The 25,518-nt window shown below is 41.0% G+C and overlaps 1 protein-coding gene across 5 annotated transcripts in view; it reads right to left on the bottom strand.

The window, feature by feature from the left end:
• The window catches only part of EHBP1 (EH domain binding protein 1), a 202,393-nt gene extending 177,703 nt beyond the window's left edge, over positions 1-24,690 (bottom strand). For all 5 annotated transcript variants that reach the window (XM_085308996.1, XM_085308995.1, XM_085308997.1 and 2 more), the window contains exon 1: positions 24,246-24,690. In XM_085308996.1, coding sequence (XP_085165122.1) covers positions 24,246-24,349 — 104 coding nt within the window. In that variant the 5' untranslated portion in view covers positions 24,350-24,690. The remainder of the gene's footprint in view (positions 1-24,245) is intronic.
• Positions 24,691-25,518: the final 828 nt, after the last annotated feature.

Genomic DNA, 25,518 nt, shown 5'->3' with positions numbered 1-25,518 from the left:
GCACACACTGGAGCCAGACATCTCCATATCCACATGTATTAAAGAAAGTACTAAAAACATTCCAGAGACTGGAAAAAAATGGATCATCACTTTATATGCAGCAAATATTGCTGATTGAAATGGAGGTTGTGCAAGATGCAAGGTCTTCTGGGGTTTTGGTTTRATCATTCCAGGAAATATCTGGCATGATACTTTGAGTACAGAACTCTCCAAATATTTCACGAACAAAGTACATAAAAGGTATTACTCTGTTAGCTCTTGTTTTGCAAATCTTTTTGCAGTAGCAGATAATGTTAACTGCAAAAGATATGTATTTCTCTACCAAACAATGTTTGATAACAGAAAACTATAAAAGCCTTGTATTGAGAATCTGGTTTTGGAAAGAGTTACACTGAAGCCAGTGGGAAGACAAATCACTAACAATCTTTCGGTTAAAGATAGAACTATAACAGCATTTGTTTCTAACAAGACACCACCACTGCATTTAGTCACCCCCAACAATCTTTAAGCAGCTGTAATACACAAGACACCTTTTTTGTATGTACAAGGCACACACACAGCTTGCATATTTGTTTTGGCATCTAATTGCTAAGTGTTGGGGTTGGGTGGTTTTTTGGGGGAGGGTTGAGGGTTTTTTTCTTGCTATGTTTGATTTGAATTACATTAATTATTACAGGCTGCTAGATTACTCTTGTGAAGCAAGCATAAAAGAGTATAATTAACAAGAGAAGCAGCAGTGTTAGCACAATAGTATGCAGATGCACCTATTGAAGGATAAAAATAATTACTTGGGGGTAAAGTCAGAGCACTTCCCTGATAAGAGTTTTCACCTTTTGTTCTGTCCGTATTGTGCGTGCCAGCATGACATGCCAAGTTTTCATTAAGAATCAGTCCTCCTCCCCACCAGCACRGTTTTCCACATTACTCCTGGAATGCTATCAAGGCTCTTCAATGGTTTCTTAAAAATAAACGCAACCAGTTCTACAATACCATTAATTTGGGCCAAGTATTACTTTTTTGCATTTTATAGATAATTATTTTGAAAGCTTCTCTTTGCAGACCAGTCTTTTGCTTCAGGACCTAAACTACACAGSGTGTTACAAGTAAGGGCCTTTTCTGGGCCTTGTACCAAGCTTTTTCCTTTACAATTTCCTGTTGGTCACTATCAATGAAATTCCAGCGGTGACTAGACTTCCCAGAATCACACTCAAGTCACTCATCAATGTTTTAACCACAGATCTAGAGAGGCTGGTGAAAACGATAGTACGTGCTGGTACCTCTGCCACATTGGCCCTCCTGCTGAGTGAGGTACAGCACTGACTGTAAAAGTCAGAAACATGAAGAAAATAAAATACAGTGCAGAYAAAGCCCACGTTAATCACAAGTGCATTACAAGGTGAAACTGTATTTTAGGAAGGGTTTTTGGTTTCTCCCCCAGCCTCTCCCTAATTTCCATCAGAGACGCAGAGCTGCCATTTGTCAGTGTTCAAAACGCTGTCTGCTACCCAGACATTATCTTTCATTTCTTCCTGCACGAGGTCTTTAAATATTCTTTCAGGAAGAAACTACTACTGGTCCTGAAAAGCTAGGATTTTTGCAGTGAGCTGAATGTTAAAACATTTTTCCCCCCCTCTCTGCATCCAAACAGACTGGCCTCTATAAGGCTTTCACATCTCAAGATTATGCTCTGCTTTTCATAAGAAGCTCTAGTCTGGCTTTGCTTGGTTTAAAAATAAATAAATAAATAAAGGGAACAAAGTGAGACACTAATGATTATTTTATAAGTGCAGTCAGACCTACTGAATCTGCACCACGTCTGTTTGTGAGGGCAAGGGCGGAATGTGTAGTATGTACTGCTGATGGCTTGGGTTTTCTTAAACCAAATACAAATGAAGTTTGCAGAATGAGTTGGATTAAACAAAGCAAAGAAAGTTCATCCATTATTCAAAACATGCCACAAGGACAGATTCAGCTGCTCGTTTTTCAGAGTAATTGCAGCAAAGAATCTTGAGTAAAACAAACTTGACAGGACTATCCAGCAAAAACTTTCCTTAAAGCCTTTTCAACAGGACTTCACATTGAAGTATTTTCTTTTATTTCCCATTTGCAGTAAGAGTTGTCAGGAGACGGAACAGATTAGTAAACACATTTGAAAAATTAGGATGACTTGACTAGCCCCTGAATTTTTAAAATTATATCTATTTGCCCTTCGTGTAGAAGCTTTCTTTGCAYGATCCAATTTTGTTCTGTTCATCTCAAGGAGGAGTAAAAAAATAACGCACTACAAGGACCAACTATATCTGTAATCTCACTCTCCTACAATCACAGACAATCACATAGGCAGACATTTAGCCCAAGGCATTAGTCCGCATTTACACTGTGCATCCCACCACACCAGAGCCCACAAAACACTTTCCAGTAGTCTACARCAAATGCACCACCTTCCAGAAAACAAGAGCTGCAGTGACCACTTAAGCCCACCTAAAAGCTCACTTGTAAAACCAAGCTCTCAGCCAAAAAAGGGTTCAATGAGTTTTAAAACAACGAACCTCTGGTCAGCTTTTTGTTGTTGGCAAGTCGGGGCTCAGGCTAACTTGCAGGAGGGAGCAAATATTAAACTGAGCTATTCAGACATACCTTAAATGGAAAAAATGGAGTGCATTGCTTTTTAGTGGGAAGTTCACAGCAGGCTACAATGAGTCAGTTTTCTCAAATGCCAGATTTTTATTTTATGTTGTTTTCCAGAGTAATCTCTCCTATATTTTAACAATAATGAATCAACATTTTTCAAAAAGCTTTCAGTTGTGAGTCACTGCATTGCCCATCATGTGAACTAGCTGAGGTGWGAGCAGGCGCTACACAAACCTGTTTGCACAGTCCACCCGGTCCTGACCTGCAACAGCCTCGCTATTCTGCTCCTCCTCCTGGCTAAACCAGGTGCCTGCCAACTGCTAAGGAAATAAATACAAACTCATTAGAAAGCAAACTCATTTCCACCTCATACCTAACACCAGGTTTGAAAGCTGGCTGAACAAGGTGAAACGCTAGTTCAGGCTGCTCTGAAACCCAAGCTGAGAACGCAGACCTTCACGCAACTAGCTTCAATATCCTAATGCTTTGTTATCTAGACACTAATGATCRATGTTCTCCACCTCTCTCTTCACAAACATCCATGTTCAGTGTGGATTAGTAACAAGAACCATGGAAAACACAGTTTTAGTACCTTGAGCAAAAGMGCCAGGACTTGGAATCAAGGTCTTGATGCACTCCTGACTCACCAGTATCAGAAAATTGTAAGACAATAAAAGCAGCATCAACGTCCCTTTGATTTTAGTCATGCCTATTAACCTACCTATAGCTAAACTGGATCCCTCCATACAATCTTGTGGATCAGTAAAAATGCCTCCAACTATTACGCTATCCCTCTTTCAAATCACTACAAATGTAAATACTAGATAATGTGTTCCCATTATAAAAAGCATTAGCAAACATAACTAGTATAGACTGCTTGACATGCTGCCTGCAAATGTAACTTTGCCCATCAAAATCCCCACAACATTAAACAATATATTTCTGTATTTTAAAAAGTATGCAACAAACTCCTTAGCAGACCATTGTTCATTTTAATCAGACACCATTACAAAACAGATCTTATTCTGCTTTGCATTTTTTAAATAACAATCAAATAAAAAGCACTTCTGTTTTTCAAACTCAAAACAGCAGAGAAAAAGGGTTTTTTTCTATAGTTATTGTAGAACAAAAGAAAAATGAGAATGCTTCACCAAAAACCGGTTTGAGAACATTGAAATATTCACACCAGAATCTTCTTCCTCTATTTTTTTCTAAAATAATTTTAAGAAAGATTCTTCATGGCCTACTAAGAGCCATTAAAGAAGAATGGTAGATTATCTTTGATCTTCTTACTGCTGGGATGAGCTTCATATTCACAAATTGATACAAAAATTATTTTCTTTTATTTGCAGACTGGAGTGCAGTGAGCCAATTCACAGAGAATGACAACTTGGATAAACCACATCTCAAAAGCAACAGTGCATTAATGTCTCCATCCTCATCCTCTTTGCAATCTGTGGACTCATCCTAAAGAAAATTATTTTAGTGTGAATGGAGGAACAGGAAAATCTGGAGCTACTTGTCATTTGAAGAACCCTTCTAAACCAAACTGGGGTTTGTTTTGTTTTTTAAGGATTACACAAAAAAATGCTATAGTTTGAGGAYAGCCAGAAACTATGAACGTACTAAAAATTCCTGAGTGGGCAGCAAGCGCAGAATGGTATCAGCTTTTAGGGTTTGCCTGTATGAGGAAGTGCACATCACCTCCTCTAAGGAGGAGGAACTAAGCTGCTTATATAGTCAACAGAAAAAGACGGATAAACCTATGAAGAGTATTTGCCTCTTAGGTATTTAAAACTACCCTTAGGAAGAACAAACCACTCTATTGATTACAAAGGCAGCTCAAACTCTTGATTTGCATATCTGTACAAGATTGCAGCTTAATGTTGTGGAGTGCAATACAGGTCCCAGTATGCAGGAAGCTAAGGGGCAGACTTACAGTACGCTGTGGGCACCTACACAGGGGGTAGTGTGGAAGGGCTGATGCGCTGCAAATTCATACTTAGCTTTCCGAACAACAATTGTACCAAGCCCTAAATTAATCTGTGTTTATCCTGAGACATGGGCATTCGTGGCACATGTACCATGAGCAATTCAATTAAAGGTTTCTCATCTGTCATCTGCTTCTTTTTGCTTGTGCAAATGAACACAACAGGGCGAGGGGAAGGAAAAAAAAAAAAAAAAGGAACTGAACGCAGAATGTGTTGTCCTTTTCTCCATCTCTGCCCAGGAGAGTGGACTTTGCCAATACTGCAAGGTGCTCAACTACAGCCATAATAAATATGGTATCAAGAAGCATGAACCCACTTTACRGGAAGGAGAGCACCAAAAGATAAGATCTTAACTGCTTTCTCAGCGCTGGTTCTGGCATTTTAATTAAAACGACCAACCGCAGGATTATGGATACCTGCTTGCAGCAAAGCACCGGGCTCCAGGGAGGAGCACACCTCCTCTCTGTCCCCCAAGAGCCGAGATGAGGGACGGAAACACGGCCTCCTGCCACAGCTTGGAGACACAGAGGGAGAAAACATCACCATTACAACAATTTACCAGCCACAGAAGATCTCAAAATGAGTCACAGCTTCAAAATACCACAGAGAAACAGAAATCTTAGCAATTTTTTCTGGGTCCCAAACAAACTGCCTCTATGAACTTTRTCCTCTCCAAGCTTAACAAGACATTTGAAATGTATAAAAAAGATTAAAAAATAAAATAAAACCCCCAAAAGAATAAGTCAGGGTGACAAGTTCSTCGGCAGTAAGCTGTCTCTTAATAGCATAAAAATTAAACCTGTCATTCTTTCACCCATTAAAAATGACAAAAATTTCCAGAGCTAGAAGATTTGGGCACRTGATTTCACAAACACTGGCACTGGCCATTAGAAACTGCCACTACCTTTCCTATATGAGACACCCAATTTCACACTGGTGGCCTTTCACAAATTGGAAATTAAACAGAGCTGCTTTAAGATGAAGGTGTGGCCGCAAGATGAAGGAACTGATGACTATTTGCAGCTAAATAACTATTCCAAAGCCAGTGAATTTGGAACAACTCCTCCTCTTCCTGCCCAATCTGTTTAATTAAGTTGCTATCCAGTTTGCAAGCTGTCTACCGAAACAGAAGTTAACAGTTCTTTCTCGTTACAGAAATCAATCTCAGAAGCAACACTCCTTATTTCTAGGTATATAATACCAATTCCTCTCCTCCATAACCATACACCAAGTCTAAAAATTTGTGTAATTTTTAGAAACAAACTGACTGAATCTTTTAATTAATATTCTTCAAGTCACACCCCGGATCAGATCCCACAGCAAGCACTGGCAAAGAAAAATTACATGTTAACTCCTGGATACTCAAGGAACCAAGAGAACAAGCAAAACCTCCCGACAGCACTAGGGCTGGATACAGTCAAATGAAACAAAAAGCAAAAAACCCTATTTCTGTTCTCAAATTTTAAAAATATACATCTTACAGCTTTTAAAAACTGAAGAGTGTTTTTTTTAAAAAAAAAAATCAATTACTTGTTTCATCAGCTGTATCTGTGAATTATTTGTTATTCCAAGGTCAAAAAAAATAACAAAAAAAAAGCACCAGCAAGCAAGGACCTAAACAGATTTTGCTAATAACTGCCATTTGTAAAATTCCTGATAGTAGCCCAAAAAATATTGTAATCAATTCTCTCAAAATCAGCTAAGCTGGAAACCAATTTCATAATTTGTATCACTGTTTTAAAGCACGTTCCAGTTAAAAAACCCAGAACCCTACACGATAGCTGAATTAATACTGATTTTGAAAATATGCAACGAAATTATAAGACGGACAGATACTGCCGACCTCCACATCAGAGGTCGAGGTCTTTCGCCACCAGCCAGGCACAAAGTCCGCGTTTGGAAACTCCATCCACCTCAGCCCTCCCTTCTTCCAGGGCTGTCCTGGCAAGTACTTCCTAATAACGAAAACCACCCATAACAAATGCTGCCTTCATCCTATAGCCCAGAGGCTGGTTTTGTTTCAGCCTGATGGCTACTTTAGTAAGCTGATGGATCTCCGCATGGGGCGCTTTTAAAGTCACATCTGCAGCCAGAGAAGAGGCTGTCCAGTTTTTTTAAGTAGATTTGATGTCTTGCAGGCTGGATTCCAGTCTTGTAACATTAAAAGAGGCAAAAGGATAAGAGAGTCCCTCTATCCCATTGAGCACACAGCTTATAAGATTAAAAAATTATGTCTCACCCTAGATTTCAATTTTATTCTAATTTAAAATTTTATCTGTAAACACAAACGTGTCTAGTGTGAAAAGCAGTTGTCCTTGGAAGCCAAAAGGTTAACAGAGAGGCTAGGTTGGTTCCTGGAGCAAAACACACTTAGTCTTACAAAATATGCTGAGAGCCGACCCCCTAAAGTAAAAGATGAAGCCCGTCTTCACTTGGCACAACTTGCTGTTGTTGCTCTAATAAACCTGAATGTTGTCCTTACAGTGAATGGCAAAAACTCCTATCTGATAAAGGGCTAGAGGATTTGACACTCAAATATAAACAGTAAGGAAAATATATACACATTATATATATATATATAATTATATATAATATTTATAAGAGCTTCTAGAAGGGTATTACAATAACTGAAGATCACTTATTTTGAATAATTAATTTGCAAATCAAAGTTCTGATGCATTTACCTAGTTAGAGCTGAAGAAAYCTGATGAATAAAGATACTTTCTGTAAACTAACCATCAAGGGAACGGGAATCAATTTTAGTGGGACAGTAGTTCACACAGAGCACTGTGGGGGAAAAACTATGTGCAGAATCATCAAAAAGGCACAATAGAGATGTGTGGGCACATAAAGTCCTTGGATTCTGCAAAATAAGATTTTCTACATATTTGGGCATATTCAGTATAAAATGCACTTTTCATCTTTAAAGTAAACAAGGCTTAAAAGTTGAAGCATGCAAAATTTATTCGATTTTAAACTATTCAAACAAAACACCAGCCCTTCTAGTACCAGCAATGCACACACATGTAAATGTGCACACTCTAGTAGTAAGAGCTTCAAAATGAGGTCCAGGTCTACAGAGACACTCACGAAAATTCAGATCACTCGGCCAGTGCAATGAAGAGCAACCTCCCTCTGAATGAGGGCGTTCACATGAGAGTTCAACATGGCTTTATTTGTGCACTTTGGCTTTCAGCTTTCTGTCAGTTGTCCTTAACTTCTCCTGTTTCTGAGCACAGACAAGACCTTACGCAAAACATCTATCTAAATTTAATCTGCTAATTAAAACTTGTCTCTTGGGCTTTGACAGATGAGCGCCAGCATATCTAACTCTTGCAGTTTAGCACATTACCACCACCTGGAAATGACTGTATTGATAGCTACTCTCCCCCCGYGCAGGAGGAAGCGCGAGGTCCGTCTTCCCTCCTGCAGCTCTCGGTTGGATCTGAGCCAGATGAAGACAGACAGGCAACCCAGAAGATTAAAATCTTAAACCCCTTGCAGTGCAGGCCAGTGAGGGCTCTTCTTTCTMACTGTTCTGGTTGGAAAGCTAGCTCTCGGTTCTAACACCGATATTGTTTGGTTTTGTTCCTTCTGCAGCCAGACAAGCAATATAGTAGCAAATGAGGTGTGAATTCACTCATTCGTTTCAATGCAGTTACTGTTCAGATACGCTTTGGTCATGTAAACCCCCAAGTCAGTTTTCTCCAAAGCAGTTATTTTCATTATCAACTCAAAATATAAAACAGAGCCAGACCTTTGGCATCTATAGTGTCAGTTCATGTCACTGATACAATGCAAAGAAACCTTTAAGTTCCCCCCAGAGGGGCAGCAAATGTTCCCTCCGCAACAAGGGAGGCACCAGCTCCCCTGGGACAGATGCTTGAGGTGTTTCCACTCTGCCCCAGCACASGGCAGCTCCTAAAATACACTCTACTGCGGCCATGCCCAGTCTCCAAGGTGCGAGACCACTGTGTAAACACATGCAGCAAATCTCAAGCATCCGAGTCACATTCAACAGCGGCACTTGCCGACACACTCCACCAGCCCAGTAAAAACCGACCAGTATTCCTCCGGCAAATTGGAGAAAATCCATGACAAGCTAGTGAGAATATGGAGCCCTTCTTCTGGAGGGACTCGCAGTCCTCCGCCGTCCCGCAAATGAAGTCCCCCCATCCCCAAGCAACAAGAGGGCAGAAGGTGGCTGCGCAGAAGCTGGGCGCCAGGAGGGCTGCAGGAGTAGGTGTGCCCTCATATGAGGCACTTCTTGCTGAACCGAAAGTAAAGGATCATCTCCACGGCTGAACGCCATCGGCATCCGAGGGCCAACCCAAGCATTCTCTCCTCCTCCACCATGCTTTCCCTTTCCCCTCTTTCCTCTTCTAATCATAGATACAAATCACACATGCTCAGGGAGCTCATAGCTGGAACACACCCGAAGGGGAAGGTTAAGCAATCAGTGAGAAAACATCCCTAAAGTGATTAAGACATTCGTCTCTCTTTATCACATAAGTAACTGCATCAGAAATAGCATAGGTGCCTAAATGTTTCTTCTGTTTTAAGACAATAGAYTTCCTTAAAATCCTGGTCTTCAAGTACCAGTTGTGAAATAGATTGCCAGTTACGAAAATGATGGTGGAGGTCTGCCTCTCTTCAGAGAGTCAGAGCCAACGGTTCAGCTCGTCTCTGCCCAGGCTTAGAGTTGCTGCTTGCAGTTTAGCCTCATAAATATTTCAARTATCTCTTGGGCTACCCTATCTCGTCTTACACTGTCAGTCACAGGACAGCTATGCCAGAGAAAAATAAGTAAAGAGCAACAAATGCCCTGAGTAGAATTCTTAGCATTTTTTTAAGGATAGGAAACCAAATACTACTTTTCCCAGTATTCACATTCTCTCTTCCACAAACATCCATCAGGTTTTGGGACTGATTTTGTGATCTGAAAGTAAAGCTATCATGCAAAATCTAAGTAGAAAATAAATCACTGAATAAATTCTGCAGCAACGTGTGTGTGGGGGGGAAGCATTAATAACTCTAATCCATCGTGTGTGTGTATATATTGAATTCAACAAGCTTAAGCAGAATATTCCAACAGCTCTGATTATATCATAGTAATGACAAGCCTAAAACCTGCAGTGCAGCTGTGGCTTTGCTGGAGGTGTAACTGAGCTTCATCCTACCAGCTCGATTCCCCAAAGTCTGCATAGAGCTTAACAAGTTCTCTTCCTCAGCTTAGTGAGGAAGCAATTCGTTTTTAAAGCAATTTCGTTTGAACTGTCAGTCATTTGGACTGCCACAGTTATTTGCAAGTGGGTTTGACACAATAGCGCAGCTTCCCTGACCTCGACAGGTAGCCTTTCCAGTGCAATTACAGCCTTCGGGCATCCTTCACCTCTACCAAAGAGAGGCTTGGCCCTTAGAGTTATTAACATTTTCTAATCTATCGCTACCACAGGATAAAATAGTTCTGATGTACTTAGATCCTAGCACACGTTACTGCCTTCCCCTCAATCTGGGGTTTATAAATTATACATATGCTTTCTTAATTATAAGCCAGTCAAACAAACAACACACACACACACACACAAAAAAAAACCTCCCAACAACAACAAGCCACCCTCCACAGCAAAAACCTTGCTTATGGCTCTGCATCAGTAGGTGCAGATGAGCGATCACGCAGTCATGTCCCCTCCAAAGTTACCGTTCGCATTATCCCAGTTTACTCTGCTTCACCAGTCCTGCTCCACATCCATACCTTCTCGCTTCTGCAGCGTTCTTGCTGCCATAAATCCACACACATACAAACTCCTCCCAGTACAAAGAAATAAGGCCCCCAAAACTTCATCCGTACAACACTGCAGCTTTCTTAATCCCAATAATTTAAAAATATAAACCTAATTTTTGAGAAAAATCTTATTTTTAGCGACCCCAAATTAACACTCTCTTAAGGTACCTACTCAAAACCCTCTAGCAAAGTAGCACCAACAGCTCTGAGTGGGCTGTTACCATCTTTGATCGATCAGTAGGTCACACTCCTTGGAGGCAGGTTTTTGCAAACAAGAGCCTCAGGGTCTGATGCAGTGAACTCTGCATCATATTCCCAGTGCTGCCATTGCTTTCCAGTGCAATATCTCCCCACTTTCTCTGCATTTCAGTTTCAGAGATGTGAAACATGGATACTTTTTTCTGTCACACAGCAGTCTTGTAAGATGGGGTTAATAAAGGACACGTGGGGACGTAGAATTTTTGACCACAAATTTGCTGTGCAGAAATACCAAGCACYGACAAATGTCTTTTTAGTTGTTTTACGCCAGTACCACAGAACAGAGACCCACTACCTTCTGGTCTTCAACAGCAGACATAAATCCTACTTACAAGTAATTGTGGGTATAAAACTGTAGGGCAACTGACAGAAGTTGATTTGTGCAGCCAAATTAGGGAGTGATAAGAAAAGATGACTTGTCTACAGTAACTACCAGAGAAGTTTGTACAAAGTCTAGTGTGGAACTATGTTTTTCTGACTTCTGGATTGTTTTTACTATGGGACTGTACTTTGTAATACAATGAGAAGGAAAAAGAACTCATCCCCTCCCCCCTCTGCCCCTTAAATCCAAAATATCTACACAGGAAAAACCGCAAAGAACTCGTTTAGTCCACTCTGAACAGATGAAGGTGCTGAACTGTCCACAGCATAATTATTTACAGAAGCAACAAAAATAACTTCTTCTACTTTTAGTAACTGGCAACCTAGGTAGCCTTGGAAGCTTCTCTGCTTTCAATACTGTCAACAAAACTATCACACTGTTTCTGGCTGCATCAAGGTAGCAACTAAGAAAAAAACATGTCAATTTTTTCCTGTGACTGGAAACCAGCCTTGGGACAGAGAAAAACCTCTACAGCCACATGTGTACAGAGTCTACTTCCTTGTATAAAAAAACCCAAACCCAAAATCCCTCACACAAACAGGATTTTATACAACAATCAGCTCATACAAGTTATAAATATGTTTTTATCCTCCTGTAATATTTCTAGGCTTTTCAATTTTCCCACCTGAAAGTTCGCATGGGCCACCAATATGGAAAACAACATATGCAGAAATCTACTGAAGTAGATAAAAAGTGACAATAAAATGACGTGTGGGACATTAGTTTGGACTGAGCAAAATGTACATTGTGCAAGGCCATATACATACTGCAGTTCTATTTGCAAAGTTATAAATCTTCCTTTGAATAGAAAAGGTAATAGAAGAATCCCTTTGAAATGCACTCAAAATATTTTTAACATCACACAATAATAAGCTTGTGTCTTAAAGACAGAAATATTGAAATACTGCAGTTTGTTTCAGCACAAAAAGAATCCCTGGAACACTTTAGATTTCTTCTTTAACAGTATAACCAATAACATCACAATCACTCAAAAAAGGTGAAATTACAATTAGCATTTGTCACACAGATGTAGCCTCTCCTTTAAAATAGCTTCTGAACTAACCACGAACACTATGTTTTATGAAAGTGAAACATTAAAACATTGGTGTTGGAGATAAGATTCATTTTGGTTTTACTCACATACAGGCCATTAGCAATGTCTGAGCAGCCAGCACCGAGGCCAGCACCTATCCTGCCTTGGGATTTGTATTGCTGTTTTAAGGATTCAGACTTAGAAATTCTAGACAAGATGGATTACTTCTCCTTTGACAATCTCAGCTAAGCCGTTACCACCAGCAACATTTTCAGTAACTAAGGCTTGCTCAGGGCAATTTTTATGACAACCTAACTATTTCCGTTAAGAAAGCCACGCTGAACTGTTACAGTTGTTTTATTCCAACCTAAGATGTAAGTGCAGTTTCTATAGCTATAGAAGTGCTTGAAGTGGTTATGCAGCTATTTCCGTGAAAGCAACTCTAGGTGAGGCACCGCTGTATTGCTATTTCCTGTCTATATGGAAGAACAGGTGCTGTATGACATTGACTGTAAAGGCACAGTTTAAATAGGGAAGCTGCTGCATATAGATGAGGCCCGAGTATGCATATATGTGTATTGCTTGCTCAGCAAAACCAAGTCTGAAAGCTCAATGTGACACACAGAGTTTCAGTTTTAATGAAGTGGATGCGTTTTGTCATATGAATTCTGCATAGCCTGGGTCAACAAGCTTCTGTCCATATAAAAAATGAAAAACCTGATTACAGTTGAAGGGAACTTTATTCAACAGAAGAACAAAGTCTTGGGGCTTGATTTTGCATTATAACATGAGACACTATTTTAAAGCTTCTTAACCTGTCAGTGATCATGTTTGCAGCTGGGGAAAAAAAAAAAAAGAAAAGATTTCTGGCCCCACTAGAGCTGTGCCTGGATGCCTCAGAGTTGCAAAGTGTGGTCAAGATTTGTCCCTTATTAGCAACAAACTGCTCCTTCAGTTATTCATTGTCAGTATCCCAAGTTCCCCTTCTCGTAAGGGGAAACGTACACTGGTTTCATACAGACATACTTATCTCAGATCATAGTATGCACAGATAATGCACGTTACCAGCTTCCAGAGACGTCTGCCCCCTTTTAACTTCTTTTTATACAGAACATCCCTCGCTCATAGCAAACTAGAAGTTAAGACCCCTAACAATAGCATATGTGCTAACCAAGGAGATGATGTCAGTAGAAATACAAGAATGCCTCATGCCTGTTCCCTGAAATAGTTATTTTTGGTTGGCGCATGGGCTGCTCAGATTTAGGTCACTGTTTTTGTATCTCCAAACCCAACAGAACTTGTCTTTTATAGACTGTAGGGGTTTTGTCAACCATAAGAGAGACGGTTCTCACAAGGAAGCGTACATAAATAAGGCAATTTTAGTCTTTCTATAGTCAAAAGTAGCTCAAGAAACAAATTTTACTACTTGCTGACTTTATCACTAACTGCAAAATCAAGCCAGCACCCTCCTTTTGACAGCTGTTGCTAAAACAAGAAGTATTGTCTTTCACAGTAGATGCTCTCTTTCTCTAAAATTCATTTCAGATAAATTTATTCTGCTTACTGAATTCAGAAAGTCAGCATTTTTTTTCCAGGAGGCAGCAGACTTTGTACATTATAAATGCTTTATCAGGGCCCCTTCTAGACAACAGGACTGAGCCTATAGGCAAAAAAWTCTGTACTCCTGTTTCCTAGACATGGCGGTAGGAAAGGAGACAAGGGGACTGTACCACCACCTGCAGTGGTACTATGTCAACATCATCCATGCTATCAGCACTACAGAAATTGCTGATGACAGGCAGGATGAGCACTGAGGACCATGAGAGTGTAACCCACAGGTAACGTCTATTTTTACTGTCCTCTTCCCTTGTGATACAGCCTCTCTTGAGGCCACTACAGCAAAAGGAGGCTGTGGTAACAGATGGGAAACAGAAGCACAAAAATGTATCTAGCAGCCCTCTGCTCTGAAAATACACTCAGACACATGGAAGTACAAACTGAAATAAGCATGTAGTTCCAGGCAGAAGAGGAAAAGGGTCTGGCTTCCAGCAGCCTTCCCCAGGGTACATTCGCCAGTATCCAATAATGCAAAAATTGCTGTCTTTTTACCTGTAATCACAGGTTAAAAACCTTCTCTTCTATCCAAAGACTTTTTGTTGTAAAATCCACAGAAATAAACAGCTTTTGAGGCTTCCATCTCAGCTTTGGTTGAAATTGTCTGCCCAAACTTTGCAATAAAATGCTGGATTTGCTGTCCAGACAGGTAATTTTTTAAGATCACGTAAGAACTTTTCCCCTATGAAACAAAGCTAAAAATAAGGGAGAAGCTCAAGGCTCAAAACYGAAAATACAAGGTAACTCGATGGGCACACTGACAGCATGGCCCCATCAACCACAACAGTGTTGTGCACTCAGGGGAAAACAGCTGTCCAAACTCTTCAGCAAAAGGACAGAGGAACTAATGATGCTGGTCTGAAGCTGGGATATTTGAAGGGGCAGCGTGGCACAGTGTTGCCAGACGCAGACACRCAGGGAGCAGATGACATGCCGGGGCAGTCTGACTGCCCCATCCTTTCCAAACTTTCCATAGTCATACTCTGGACCCCTCCTGTCACGCAGCAGCTACCTTCCAGTTTCCATAGTGCTTATCCCAGGAAAGAGAGGAGAGAAGCACAGGGGCAGGAAGAGCTGCCTCTCTCTCTCTCTTTTTTTTTTTTTTTTTTTTTTTAAGGCAAACAAAAAAAAGACTAGACAGTTTTACAGCCACAGACTAAAGGAGACATCATGTCTCAAGTACTAGATGTTTACAATGGTAGAAGTAAAAGGTATTAGCACACGCTCTTCTCAGTTATCTCAGTAAATCCTATGATTACATCAGCCACTATGAGAATTCAGAGTGTTGAAATGACTCTTGGGTGTCCTTCAGTTCAGACTGGGGGGAGGGGGAAATCAAATTGCATGTACTACATGAAATAAGGAATCCACAGGAAAGGAAGCAACTCCTTTTCCATGACACAGACAATTTTAAAACTGTATTCTGAAAGGGTGCTCAAGCACAGGAGCTCATAAGGCAGACACCTAAAAGGAGAAAGGTAAATGATTTTAGCAAGAAGACTGAAAACAAAAGCAAAACCTACAACCCAAAAGAATTCTCTTCTCCATACACACAAGGCCTGATAAAGGCGAAGGAAAGCACCATTAAGATCCTCTTAATGGAAAAATGTTACTGTTAACAAGAATCATCCTAACTACAGCTCAAAAACTAGTTAAAATATGCTAGATGCTTTCACTTTTTGTGGTAAGAGAGGAAGCGGTAAAAAATAGGTCAGGACTTTCCTTAAAAAAAAACAAATCAAAGGAACGCACAGAAAAGTTTTATAAATGCTCACTTGCTTAAATACACTTATTCCAAGTACTCTATCCAGTTAAGACCTGCATTTGAAGAAAAAAAAAGAGTTCAGAAATCTTGTTCTCGTGAAAGTCTTCCACAGCTTTATACAACTACCACCCAGGCTACCTACCTGAAGAGACAAAACACTAAATCAGTTTTCCAGTAGCTGTTACCAGAAGAAACATGCAGGCAAGCAGTTAACAACAGCCCACCTGCTACAATGGCCAGAACTGTGACTCAGGAACAGTAATAGTGTCAGGTGCTACTAGCAGCTGTCAAGCTTAAGTCTTCTGCTAATAAACTACATTTACATCAGCAACAGGCCAGTTTTGCAAATTCACAGGCTGCTGAGTTGGATCTTTACTGGAAAAGAGAGTTAAGCTGTTTTGACAGCTCCTTTCTGTTCTTTTAAAATTTCCTCCTATGCACTGCCATAAACAAYGGGATTCAGAGCTTACTTAATGAGCAGTCACTGAGAGTAAAGGAAGTCCACAATGCCGGCTGAGTGGCAGAGGAGTGTGCTGCCAACTGTATGCAATGGTCCAGATTCTCCCATTACTTTAATATGGTTTTTGATATTAACAGCACTAGCTACGCAAATACATTTTCCCCAGCATGGATGAGAGGGGAAAGTCAGTTTATGGCATGGAATTTAAAAGTACGGGCACAAATTAGCTAGCCTTAGCCCTGAAGAAAGTTCAAGACAGTCATCATTTGAGGGCCTTAGGCAGCAACACACATAACGGAGGGCCCAGAGCTGACCTGGGCCATGCYTTTGATCTGCCTGGGCTAAAGGAAAGGATATGCAGCGTGCCCACTGGCTAAGCTGAATATATGTTCCCAGTAAAGGCATCATAACCCATCAGAACACACACATCTCCCRCCTGGGCTGCCAGTACCACCTCTCCACCAGCTCCAGACACACTGACCCATCAGACAACAGCAAGGAAGCAAACATTGCTTTCTGTGCAAACAGGAAGCAGTCGACATGGAGGCCAATTGATCATAAGGGYGTTTATGGAGATGATAGCAGAGAAGCAAGCAGGAGTAATGGAAAAATACATGGGTCAAAATTGAGGTGATATGGTAGAGTTTTAAAAGGCCACTGATGGTTTTTAAGTCAGCTGTCCCTGGAGCTAAAGATTATTTYACCCTTCTGACATCTGGTCAGCAGCAAAGCTACTCTTTCAAAACATACCTACTAGAAAAGAAAAATCAAATCCACAAGTGCGCTATTAGCCACTGATAGAGCAGTTCACCTAAAACGATGCCCATGGAAAAACAGTAACAGACTGAGCATGCATATGAAATAAAACCTGAAATCAGTTTATTCTAAARTTAATACACATAGCCAACAGAGATCACAGTTTAGCAGCAGCACAATTTGCCCTTACCTCTGGGGAAAGCCTCAAGAAAGCCTCCTTAAATAATAGTAAAAATTAAAAAAAAAAGCTTCAAAAACAAAGTAATACACTACAACAAGAACCTCAACAGGCAAAGAAGAAAAAAAAGTCTGCTCTGCTTATCTTCATAGGATTATAGGCAGCTGGAGACAATAGTTCAGAAGGGCCCGCACTTCTGATTCATCTCCAAGACTTGTGCATTTGGAAGCCCTACAATGACAGCACAGGGCACTGACTCACAATCCAGACCATTTAGCTGCAGCAGTTTGAGAGGCCACTGCCTGCAGCTGGGCTCCTCACCCCTCCAGCAGGTGGGCAGGCATCCCCCCACCCCAGCAGCAGAAAGGAGCTGTGAGGACTCCTCAACCACTGCGTTCACAGCTCACCTTATAAACCTGAAGTTGATGGCAATTAACACTAACACGCCATGCAATCCAACTGTTACTCTACCTCCRCTCCAGGCAGAGGAAGGTTACTGCTAAAGGACAGTGACATCTCAGCTCCACTCCTGAATCTAGAAAGCCTCATGAGTCAGAGCATTTAGCCACCAGCAATATTAGTTAATTTTCTGCTAATTTTAGCTCATGCTTAAGCCACAGCTCCCAACTCCCTGCAATGCCTTTCTAGGTGCCCAAAGCCACAACTATCCTATTCCTCAACTGCCAAAACATACATCTTCCCACCTGAGAGACTCTAATGCAGTTACACAAACCACATGCTGCAGAAATACATTTTTCAAATAAAAAGGCAACAACAGGAAGAAAACAAGGACTGCTTTATTCACCCTCACACTGTGTGCATATCTTAAAATAAGGAACAAAAGTTCAGTTGCATAGTTCCTGTATTTCAGGATCCACTCCAGGTCACGCAGAAGACAAGCTCACGTGCAGGGGGATGACCCACAGCCTGCTAGAACCGACTTTTACTCCACCGAGTAAAAGGAGAAGGAGAGGCAAAGGAAACAAACAGGCACACACATGCACACACTTCACACAATCCCATCAGAGTAAACTGGGAAAGCTTTTWAAAGTAAACACCCTCTACCCCGCAGAGCCCTCCTTGTATTCTCAGAAAGCCACACAGGCAGAATGCTTTTACTGGGATAACTGAGGAGTTCATTTTATAAGAAGAGTTTCCTCAGACTTAGTCAACCTTACCAGACTCCTCCTCCTACTCTCCCTATTCACACTAAGCTGTGAAAGGGGCTTCAGCCTCTCCAACCAATTAAGAACTAATTGAACTAACAGACTGGCACCATAAAGCCTCAGCAGTCAGAGACTGAAGACTCAGCTCAGAGGCCTACGCAATATCATAATATTTCATTTTATTTAACCTCATAACACTAAAAAAGTGGAAAGYAGTACTCACAGGGATCCAGTCCTGCAAAAATTTATCTTTATTCCAGTTCAAATCCACTGGGCTCAAAGGAACAGTACACACATTCTACAGTATGCATGCAACACAGAGCCTGCAGGAACAGAGCCAGGTTTTATTTATTTGTAAAGCAGCATGAGGAAGTTACACACACACTCTCTCTCAAAAACAGAGGTGTGTTAGCATGTCAAGTTARTGTACTTTATTTATTCAAGGAGACATCTTCATCCCTTTAAATGAATAAATGACAGACTATTAAGATGGATTTGTCTACAGTTGGCTGTAACCTAATCTTTTCTGCTTTAGATTCAGTATTTTTGTTATTGCTTGGCTGATAAACTAAGTCAATAAATTGTTGCAAAGAATTCTGTTTCTCAAAGACAGAAAACCTACAGCAAGTCTTTATGACAAACTTGCATCTTTCTACATTAYAGATAATAAACTTTGTGCCTAGTTGTACCAACAAGGTCTTGTAGCGACAGCTTTAAATGCTCCCAAAGCACTACTGCAAATAAAAAATGTGTAGAAGTATGCAACACTGACAATCTGGAACAGTCAGCAGCAAGAACATTTCACATGCATTCATACTTCCCATATCAAAATGTCTTCACTGCACACAATATGCTACCAACCCAGAAAAGGAACAGACACTTTGGATGAGAAATCCCTTAGCCATGCTCCAGTGGAACTGACATAGGGTGTAAAAGGGGTCAGGAGGATAGCCTGGTAAGGTAGGGAATGAAAGCAGCTGGCATCAAAGAGTCAGGACTGACAGACACTCTCCTGACAGACCTCAGGCAGAGCGCCCAAAGGAGCAAAACTACATTTCAGAAATCAAGGATTTTCTTTGGGGGTACAAAAGGAAGAGAGATGGAGGCTGGCAGAGGAGAACTGCTTTTGCATGCAGGCAATAAATGTGCTTTAACCAGCTGCAGGAAGTAAGGGACAAGACTGACCTGTAAAACAGCTGGTAGTGATTATTTGGAAAGAAATAATTTTGATACATAATTTCAGCCCTTAAAGTCTTCAGTCAAAACTCARAGCTAGTGTAGAAGAAAATATTCAATATTTTTACAGATGGGGATTATTTGGTGTAGAGTCAGCAATCCCAATGAGGAGTGTGAGGCCAGAGTAGCATTTAATTGAGGAGGAGTAAAACAGCTAGAAAGTGAGGGAAATTGCATGAACCTTTCCTTACAGAAGCTATAGTTATCACAGTATATCTACAGGGCAAAACTGCAAACGTAAACCCGATCAAAAGCTCAGCAGAACAAGCCCAGCATGAAAAGCATGGTTCATGGCAAAACTAACTCAAGATATCCTGAATCCCTCTGTAACTGTGCCTCTTTTTTGTCACACATTTCCAAGCAATTATCCTTGATAATTAAAAGCACTTAAGCGCTCACAGAATACCCTCTTAATGGCCACGCAGGAACTGAGTAATTTGACAGGCCTGACCCTGTAGAAGCAACCCCCAACTATTTCTACAGCAAGCAGTTAACACCAGTTCTTTCAGYGGCTTTCAGCACCAAGAAGTTTGCTGTAAAGCAGGGACCAGAAGGCAAACAGACTGGTGTGAACTGTGGAATCTCAAAAAGCTCGTTTCTCTCTCATGCGCAGTGCATGCCAAATCTTAAAATTCCTGCAGCATGCAGTTATGAAACTACAATAGAAGAGAAAAACAGATGGCTAAAGCCTTTATGAGGGGAAAAAAAAAAAAAAAAAAAAAAAAAAAAAAAGCAAGCATTACTTCATTTCCAAAAAAGAAGGCTATATATTTGAAAATATAGAACCTACTTCAGACCATACCTAATCAATACAAAAAGCAGGCAACTTGCCTCACAGAAGTAAAGCTTGTCTTCAGTTAAGGCAGTGTACAYGAAAAGTTTAACCCTTTTAGAACACTATGGCTTGTATTTTTATGCAAATTTTGTAAGTGGCATAGTTGCAAGATGAGAGGCATTAATATATTGTAAAAAGTAACACACTTCTTCATCCTCAACATAGTTGCTGAATGGCAGATCCTGTAGAAAAGCCTCTTAACATTTAATTTTTTCCAGTCCATTTAAGCAATTAACAGCTACATCCAGGTGAGCGGCTTCCTTGTGGAAAGAGAAACAGGTACAAAAGTATCCAACAGACAGCAACATACTAGGAACTTGGCAGCATCAACCTTGCAAGATTTAAGCCATTCTCAGTGGAAATCAAGCAACTGATACAGCAATATTACACTGAAGTTCCTGTTAGGCCCCTGAATTGTGAGGTATCACGCAAAATAAGGTGCATAAAAGCCATCCTAGAGAGTGCATGTGTTCTGTATTAGATGCTTCTTTGGCTCTACAGAACAGCTATCGTATCTTCAGGTCCAAGAAGTGATCTTACATCTAGAATTATTTCCCTGGTGAGTGTCCTCTGCTGAGCCTGCTCCTCACACAGGCCTCCAGCAGCTGAGACGCACGCCCCAGGGAACATGAGCGCGCCGTGCAGGGCTGGCAGCACTGCACGGTGGATCAACAGGAGCCCTGCTCCTCTCTAAGCCGACAGCTGCGCTGGCAGGAAACGTAAAGGCCTTGCAAACAGCACTAGATGCCAACACTCGGGCACCTGACTYGGGTCCACTGCGCTCACCTGCCGGAGACACCCAGTGCGCTCAGACCCCACACAGCAGCACCCTGCTCCAACAGCACAGATCAGCAGCAAATACGTTCCTCCCCACCCCACCAGGTACRTACTCAGGGGCGTAAGTAAAACACACAGAATGTTTTTTAGTCTCTATTCAATAGGTCTGCACTGAAAATAAGGACAAAATTCATTCTCTCCTACCACACACAGCCCTTCCAGGCCCAGACTGCAGTCACTGGCAAGGCTGAGTGGAAAATCCTGCACTGCCCCAGCTTACTCCAAGGGTAAGCAGAGGATGACAGATTCAAGCATTGCCAAGCCTTTCATAAATCAAGTGCTTATATGATTAATTCAAAGCATTACGTTTTCACAGTAGCAAGAGTCACTAATCCGTATCAAAGACCAAGACTACATTTATTTATTTTAAAAGAAAGGCTCTACATGAACTAACTGCTCAGTTTTTCAAAGGTACTGAGCAGCCACAATGATTACGTCTGGGTCAGTGGGAGCAGCTAGAATGCTACAGAAGTGACTTGGTTCCGTTAAATCACCTGAAAATAAGGTTTTTCTAACAAAACAGCAGTAACACTGGATATGCCATCACAACCTGTCCCACCAACAACCATCAACGAAAAGTATTCATTTGAGAGCAGCTGCCTTTAATCATTAATAATAGGGACAAGCATTAGAAATTATGGAGAGCAGAAAAAGCAAAGGGATTTGTGGCCTACGCTGGACAAATGCTGCTCTACCTACAGATAATCCTTTTAAAGAGTAAAACAGCAATAGCAGAGCGGTAGTGACTTCCCTACACAGCCGACATAGCTGCTGCTCTTGTTTCTGGAGTTATTTTGAACATCATGTAAAAAAAAAAAAAAAATGGTCAATACAATGTTCATAGGAGACAGAGTATTAAAACGTACCAGAAAGTCACCTAATTCTGCTAACCGCAGCTGATCAGTTTGGGAAAATATTTCAAACCATAAGTCAGTTTTTGAAGAGCTGGACAAATAAAAGCCTAGAAGAACATACCAGTTCATAACGCAGCCTGTTTTGGACATGGACAATCCTGCTCACGGACACTTTCCAGCTCAAGTGTGTTTACAACTGCATTGCCATTTATTTTAAAAGATGAATGGAGCATTCTTTTCCTACCAAAACACTGCATTGTTAAAATGCCAGTACATGAAAATAACTCAGTGCTTACTATATTTCTATCAAAACACACTTACAGTATGGAACTACCAGCATATGCTATAGCATCGCCACTTAATACATATATTAGAACTGCTTTCAGAAAGGAACAGGATATGCAGTTCATTTCTTCTGTTTTCATTTGTGCCAAATTCAGATACAAGTTTTAGAAATAAAGAAGTCACAGTGATTCTGTCAGCACATTCAGAATTGTATCTTCTCCCAAGTTAAAGGAAGGCTTAGTTAAATGTTATCAAAATATTAAATATTTTTTGCTTTGTTTCATAAACGATTTTCACTTACGGAAGAAACATGTGTTTTAGATTCATATTTATAGAACATTTTTGCTCTAAGGCTCTCCAGACAAGAGGAAGCAGAAAAAAAAAAGCCTATAATCAAATGACTGTGTGAATGATGTTTCTGCCTACTGTTTTCTTCTCCTAAAATTCATCTGTATTTCACCACAATACTGTTAATTCTTCATAACTAATACAAGCACCAATATTGGGTGTCTTTACATTCAAGCGTGTAAAATAAAGATTCAGAAGAACAACCTGCTTAAAAAAAAATAGTTGTTTGCATATTTGAGGTTTTGAAAGGCTATAGAGAGATTTTGCTAGGCCCTGTAGTTTATGATTAAACAATAGGGTAGTTGTTTCTGAGGGGAAAAAAAAAGGATTGTTCTTTATAAAACTTGTATGCAACTTTTTCTTAAATCAAATGAAAGGAAGTTGCAGATGCAATCTGAACACTCCCCTTTAACATTCATACTTTAACGCTGAAGCATTCTCTAAATTCACAAGTAAGGAGCGAATCAAACTGAAAATAAAAGGCACAATAGGGCAGTTTATGCAAATAAAACATGAAAAGTAATAAACAATTACTGAAATAGACCTCAAACAAAATTACTAGAGGGAAACTCTTTGGCCTAACAAGACAGTAGGTCACACAGGATAACCACGACAGTCTCTTTCAACCTGCAGAATGTTTTTATTTCTAGTTTACTCTACAAAATTATGTTCAACTTCCCAAATGATTTTTTTAATAACCTTTCAAAACAGTTTATGCAAGAAGATAACTCCTTAAATGTTTTTTCCTCTATCTTGACAGTTTACCTTTAAGACAGAGCAGCCAGCAGCCTTCTAGCATATTTCTTAAATTTCCAACCCTAAGAGATAGGATTTAACTTTGTAGAGACAATTACTCATAACCAGTGAAAGCATTCAATGCAAGTGCCAAACTTGCCAACAAGAAGATAAGCCAAGTATTAGAAAGGCAGCTGTAGTTTATAACATGGTAACTTGAACATTTCAGGTCTGGAAAGTACTTTCTCTGTAGTGACACCACTGACACAGAATCACGCTAATGTGAGGAATTAAGACAATAACATGAATCTTCCAAAGATATAAAATGGCACTTAAGTACCTGTATAATGGGGACCTTTGCTTGACTACTTAAAAGCCGTTCCTACCCCTCCTTCCACATAAAATGAACTTAACTAAATATGATGGGGAAGATCTGCCTGAGCAAGACCTATAGCATTAACTGCTAGCTGCTGTCTAGTCAGCTCCAAAGTCATCCAACTAGACCATTACAGCATGGAATTCCTGTCTGACCAAAATATCTTAAGACAATTCCCCAGGATCTGTCACTTGCCTCTTCCCATTCAAAGATGGGAAGAAAAAAGGCAAAGAAGGAGAAGGCACATTGCACCTTCAAGTTAAAAAAAAAWAAAACCAAAATGAAACTAGTATGTATCCCAGATTAAATAAATAAAATTTTCAAGGCTGGTCTCAAATGTGTCAGTCAATTAACAGTAACGTTAGCTGATAGCATTCAGCACGAAGAGTTGAGTTAGAAAATAACTCTGGGAAATATAAGCATTTTTGGAGAATGCTGAATCAAAGGCTCCGAGCAAATAAACACACTCTCCTGCGTGATAGCAGCAGCATCAACGAAGAGAGTCAGAGTACAAAACAAAGCCAACAAGTTCAAGATAAGTATGCATCATGAGTATCATCAAGAGACACAAGCACCCCACTCTGATCCTTTCACAAGGGACAGGGGCAAGAGTGAGGGGAGGAAAGACTAATATACACACACATGCACACACGCAATGGCCTTCTTTTTTCAGCATCAGCAACTTACTCCATCACCTATGCAGCAACATGAGACACTTACCATTTTTTGGTGCACTCGACCATCAGCTCCTGGTAAGAGGCCACAAACTGGAACTTGGATGCATGTTTTCCAACACGCTGCAGTCTTTTCCAAACTGAAGCCATGATGGTGAGAAGTATCAGTCCTATTACACAGTAGCAACTCTGGGAATACCAAAGTAGCTTTAAGAGTGTGTGTGCCCAACACTAGCAGATTTACATACAGATACAGTAAAAAGAATGCACAAGATGCTTGAAGGGATGTCTAGGATTCATAGTCCACTTCTGTCTTCACAGCAAATCCTAGTCCAGTTGAACAGCTCGTCACTGGCCAGGAGCAGCGCAGTACGAGTGGATGAGTTTAAAAAAAAAGACAGAAATGAAGTCCTCTCATGGAATCATCACTCCTCACATGCTAGGTGATGTGGAGACTGAGAAACTGGAAGACAAATCAGATGGGAGAGAAAACAGTGGTTAATATATTACATACTACAGTGCTGGAATTGCATGTGATTTTGTACCTTTCAAGCAACAACTACAAGAAGCCACAAACACCTACCCCTTTCCTGTTCCCTCCCGCCTGATCAATTAAATAAATAAATAAGAATGCAGCAGCAATTTCAGGAATGCAAACCACGAGTCTGTTTGGAAACATATCAGCATGTCCTTTTATCAGCACCATCATAATTGGCAACAACAACAAAAAAGGGCAGGTCAGGGCCACACTGAATCCTTACGAAGCATCTCCGGGAAGCATTGCAAAGGGGCTGAGGTGCTGCCAATATGCACCCAGAGGGAGGGACGCAGGGAGATGAATACAAGTTCTTTGTCTGCAAGCTGATGACAAAAGGTGTAACAGTTGTTTCCTCTCACTTCACGCCCCCCCCCCCGCCCATTTCTCTCTCCGAGGAGAAGGAACGGCCAAGCAGCATGCAAGGGAGGGGTAGCACTTGAATGTCTGCGCTGGGGCGAGGACCAGGATGAGAGAGGACGGGGCATTTCCTCAGCTCTGGCTGCCCAGACTTTCCCCTCGCTGCACGATGGTAAAATGGAAATGCCTCTCCCCACGCTGCGTAGAGAAACGCTCGTCAGGGAGAGCAGAAGCCCAGCCGGGTCTCCCACCTCCCAAGGCAAGCCGCATCTCCGCCGGGTGCGGGGGAAGAAGCCTCAGCACCAGGAGGCAAAGGGAAGCCAAAGGTTGCTGCCCCGGGCAGGAGGGCACGGCGGCGAGGCGGCAGCCCGGCTGCCCCCCACGGCGCACCCCGCTCCGCCGCGCCAGCCCAGCTCACCTCAGC

Source organism: Rhea americana, unplaced genomic scaffold, assembly GCF_003343005.1.
Source record: "Rhea americana isolate MKP2758 unplaced genomic scaffold, rheAme1 scaffold_289, whole genome shotgun sequence".
Classification (NCBI taxonomy): domain Eukaryota; kingdom Metazoa; phylum Chordata; class Aves; order Rheiformes; family Rheidae; genus Rhea; species Rhea americana.
The sequence above is the reverse complement of the archived record's forward strand: the minus strand, read 5'-3'. Positions and strand labels throughout refer to the sequence as shown.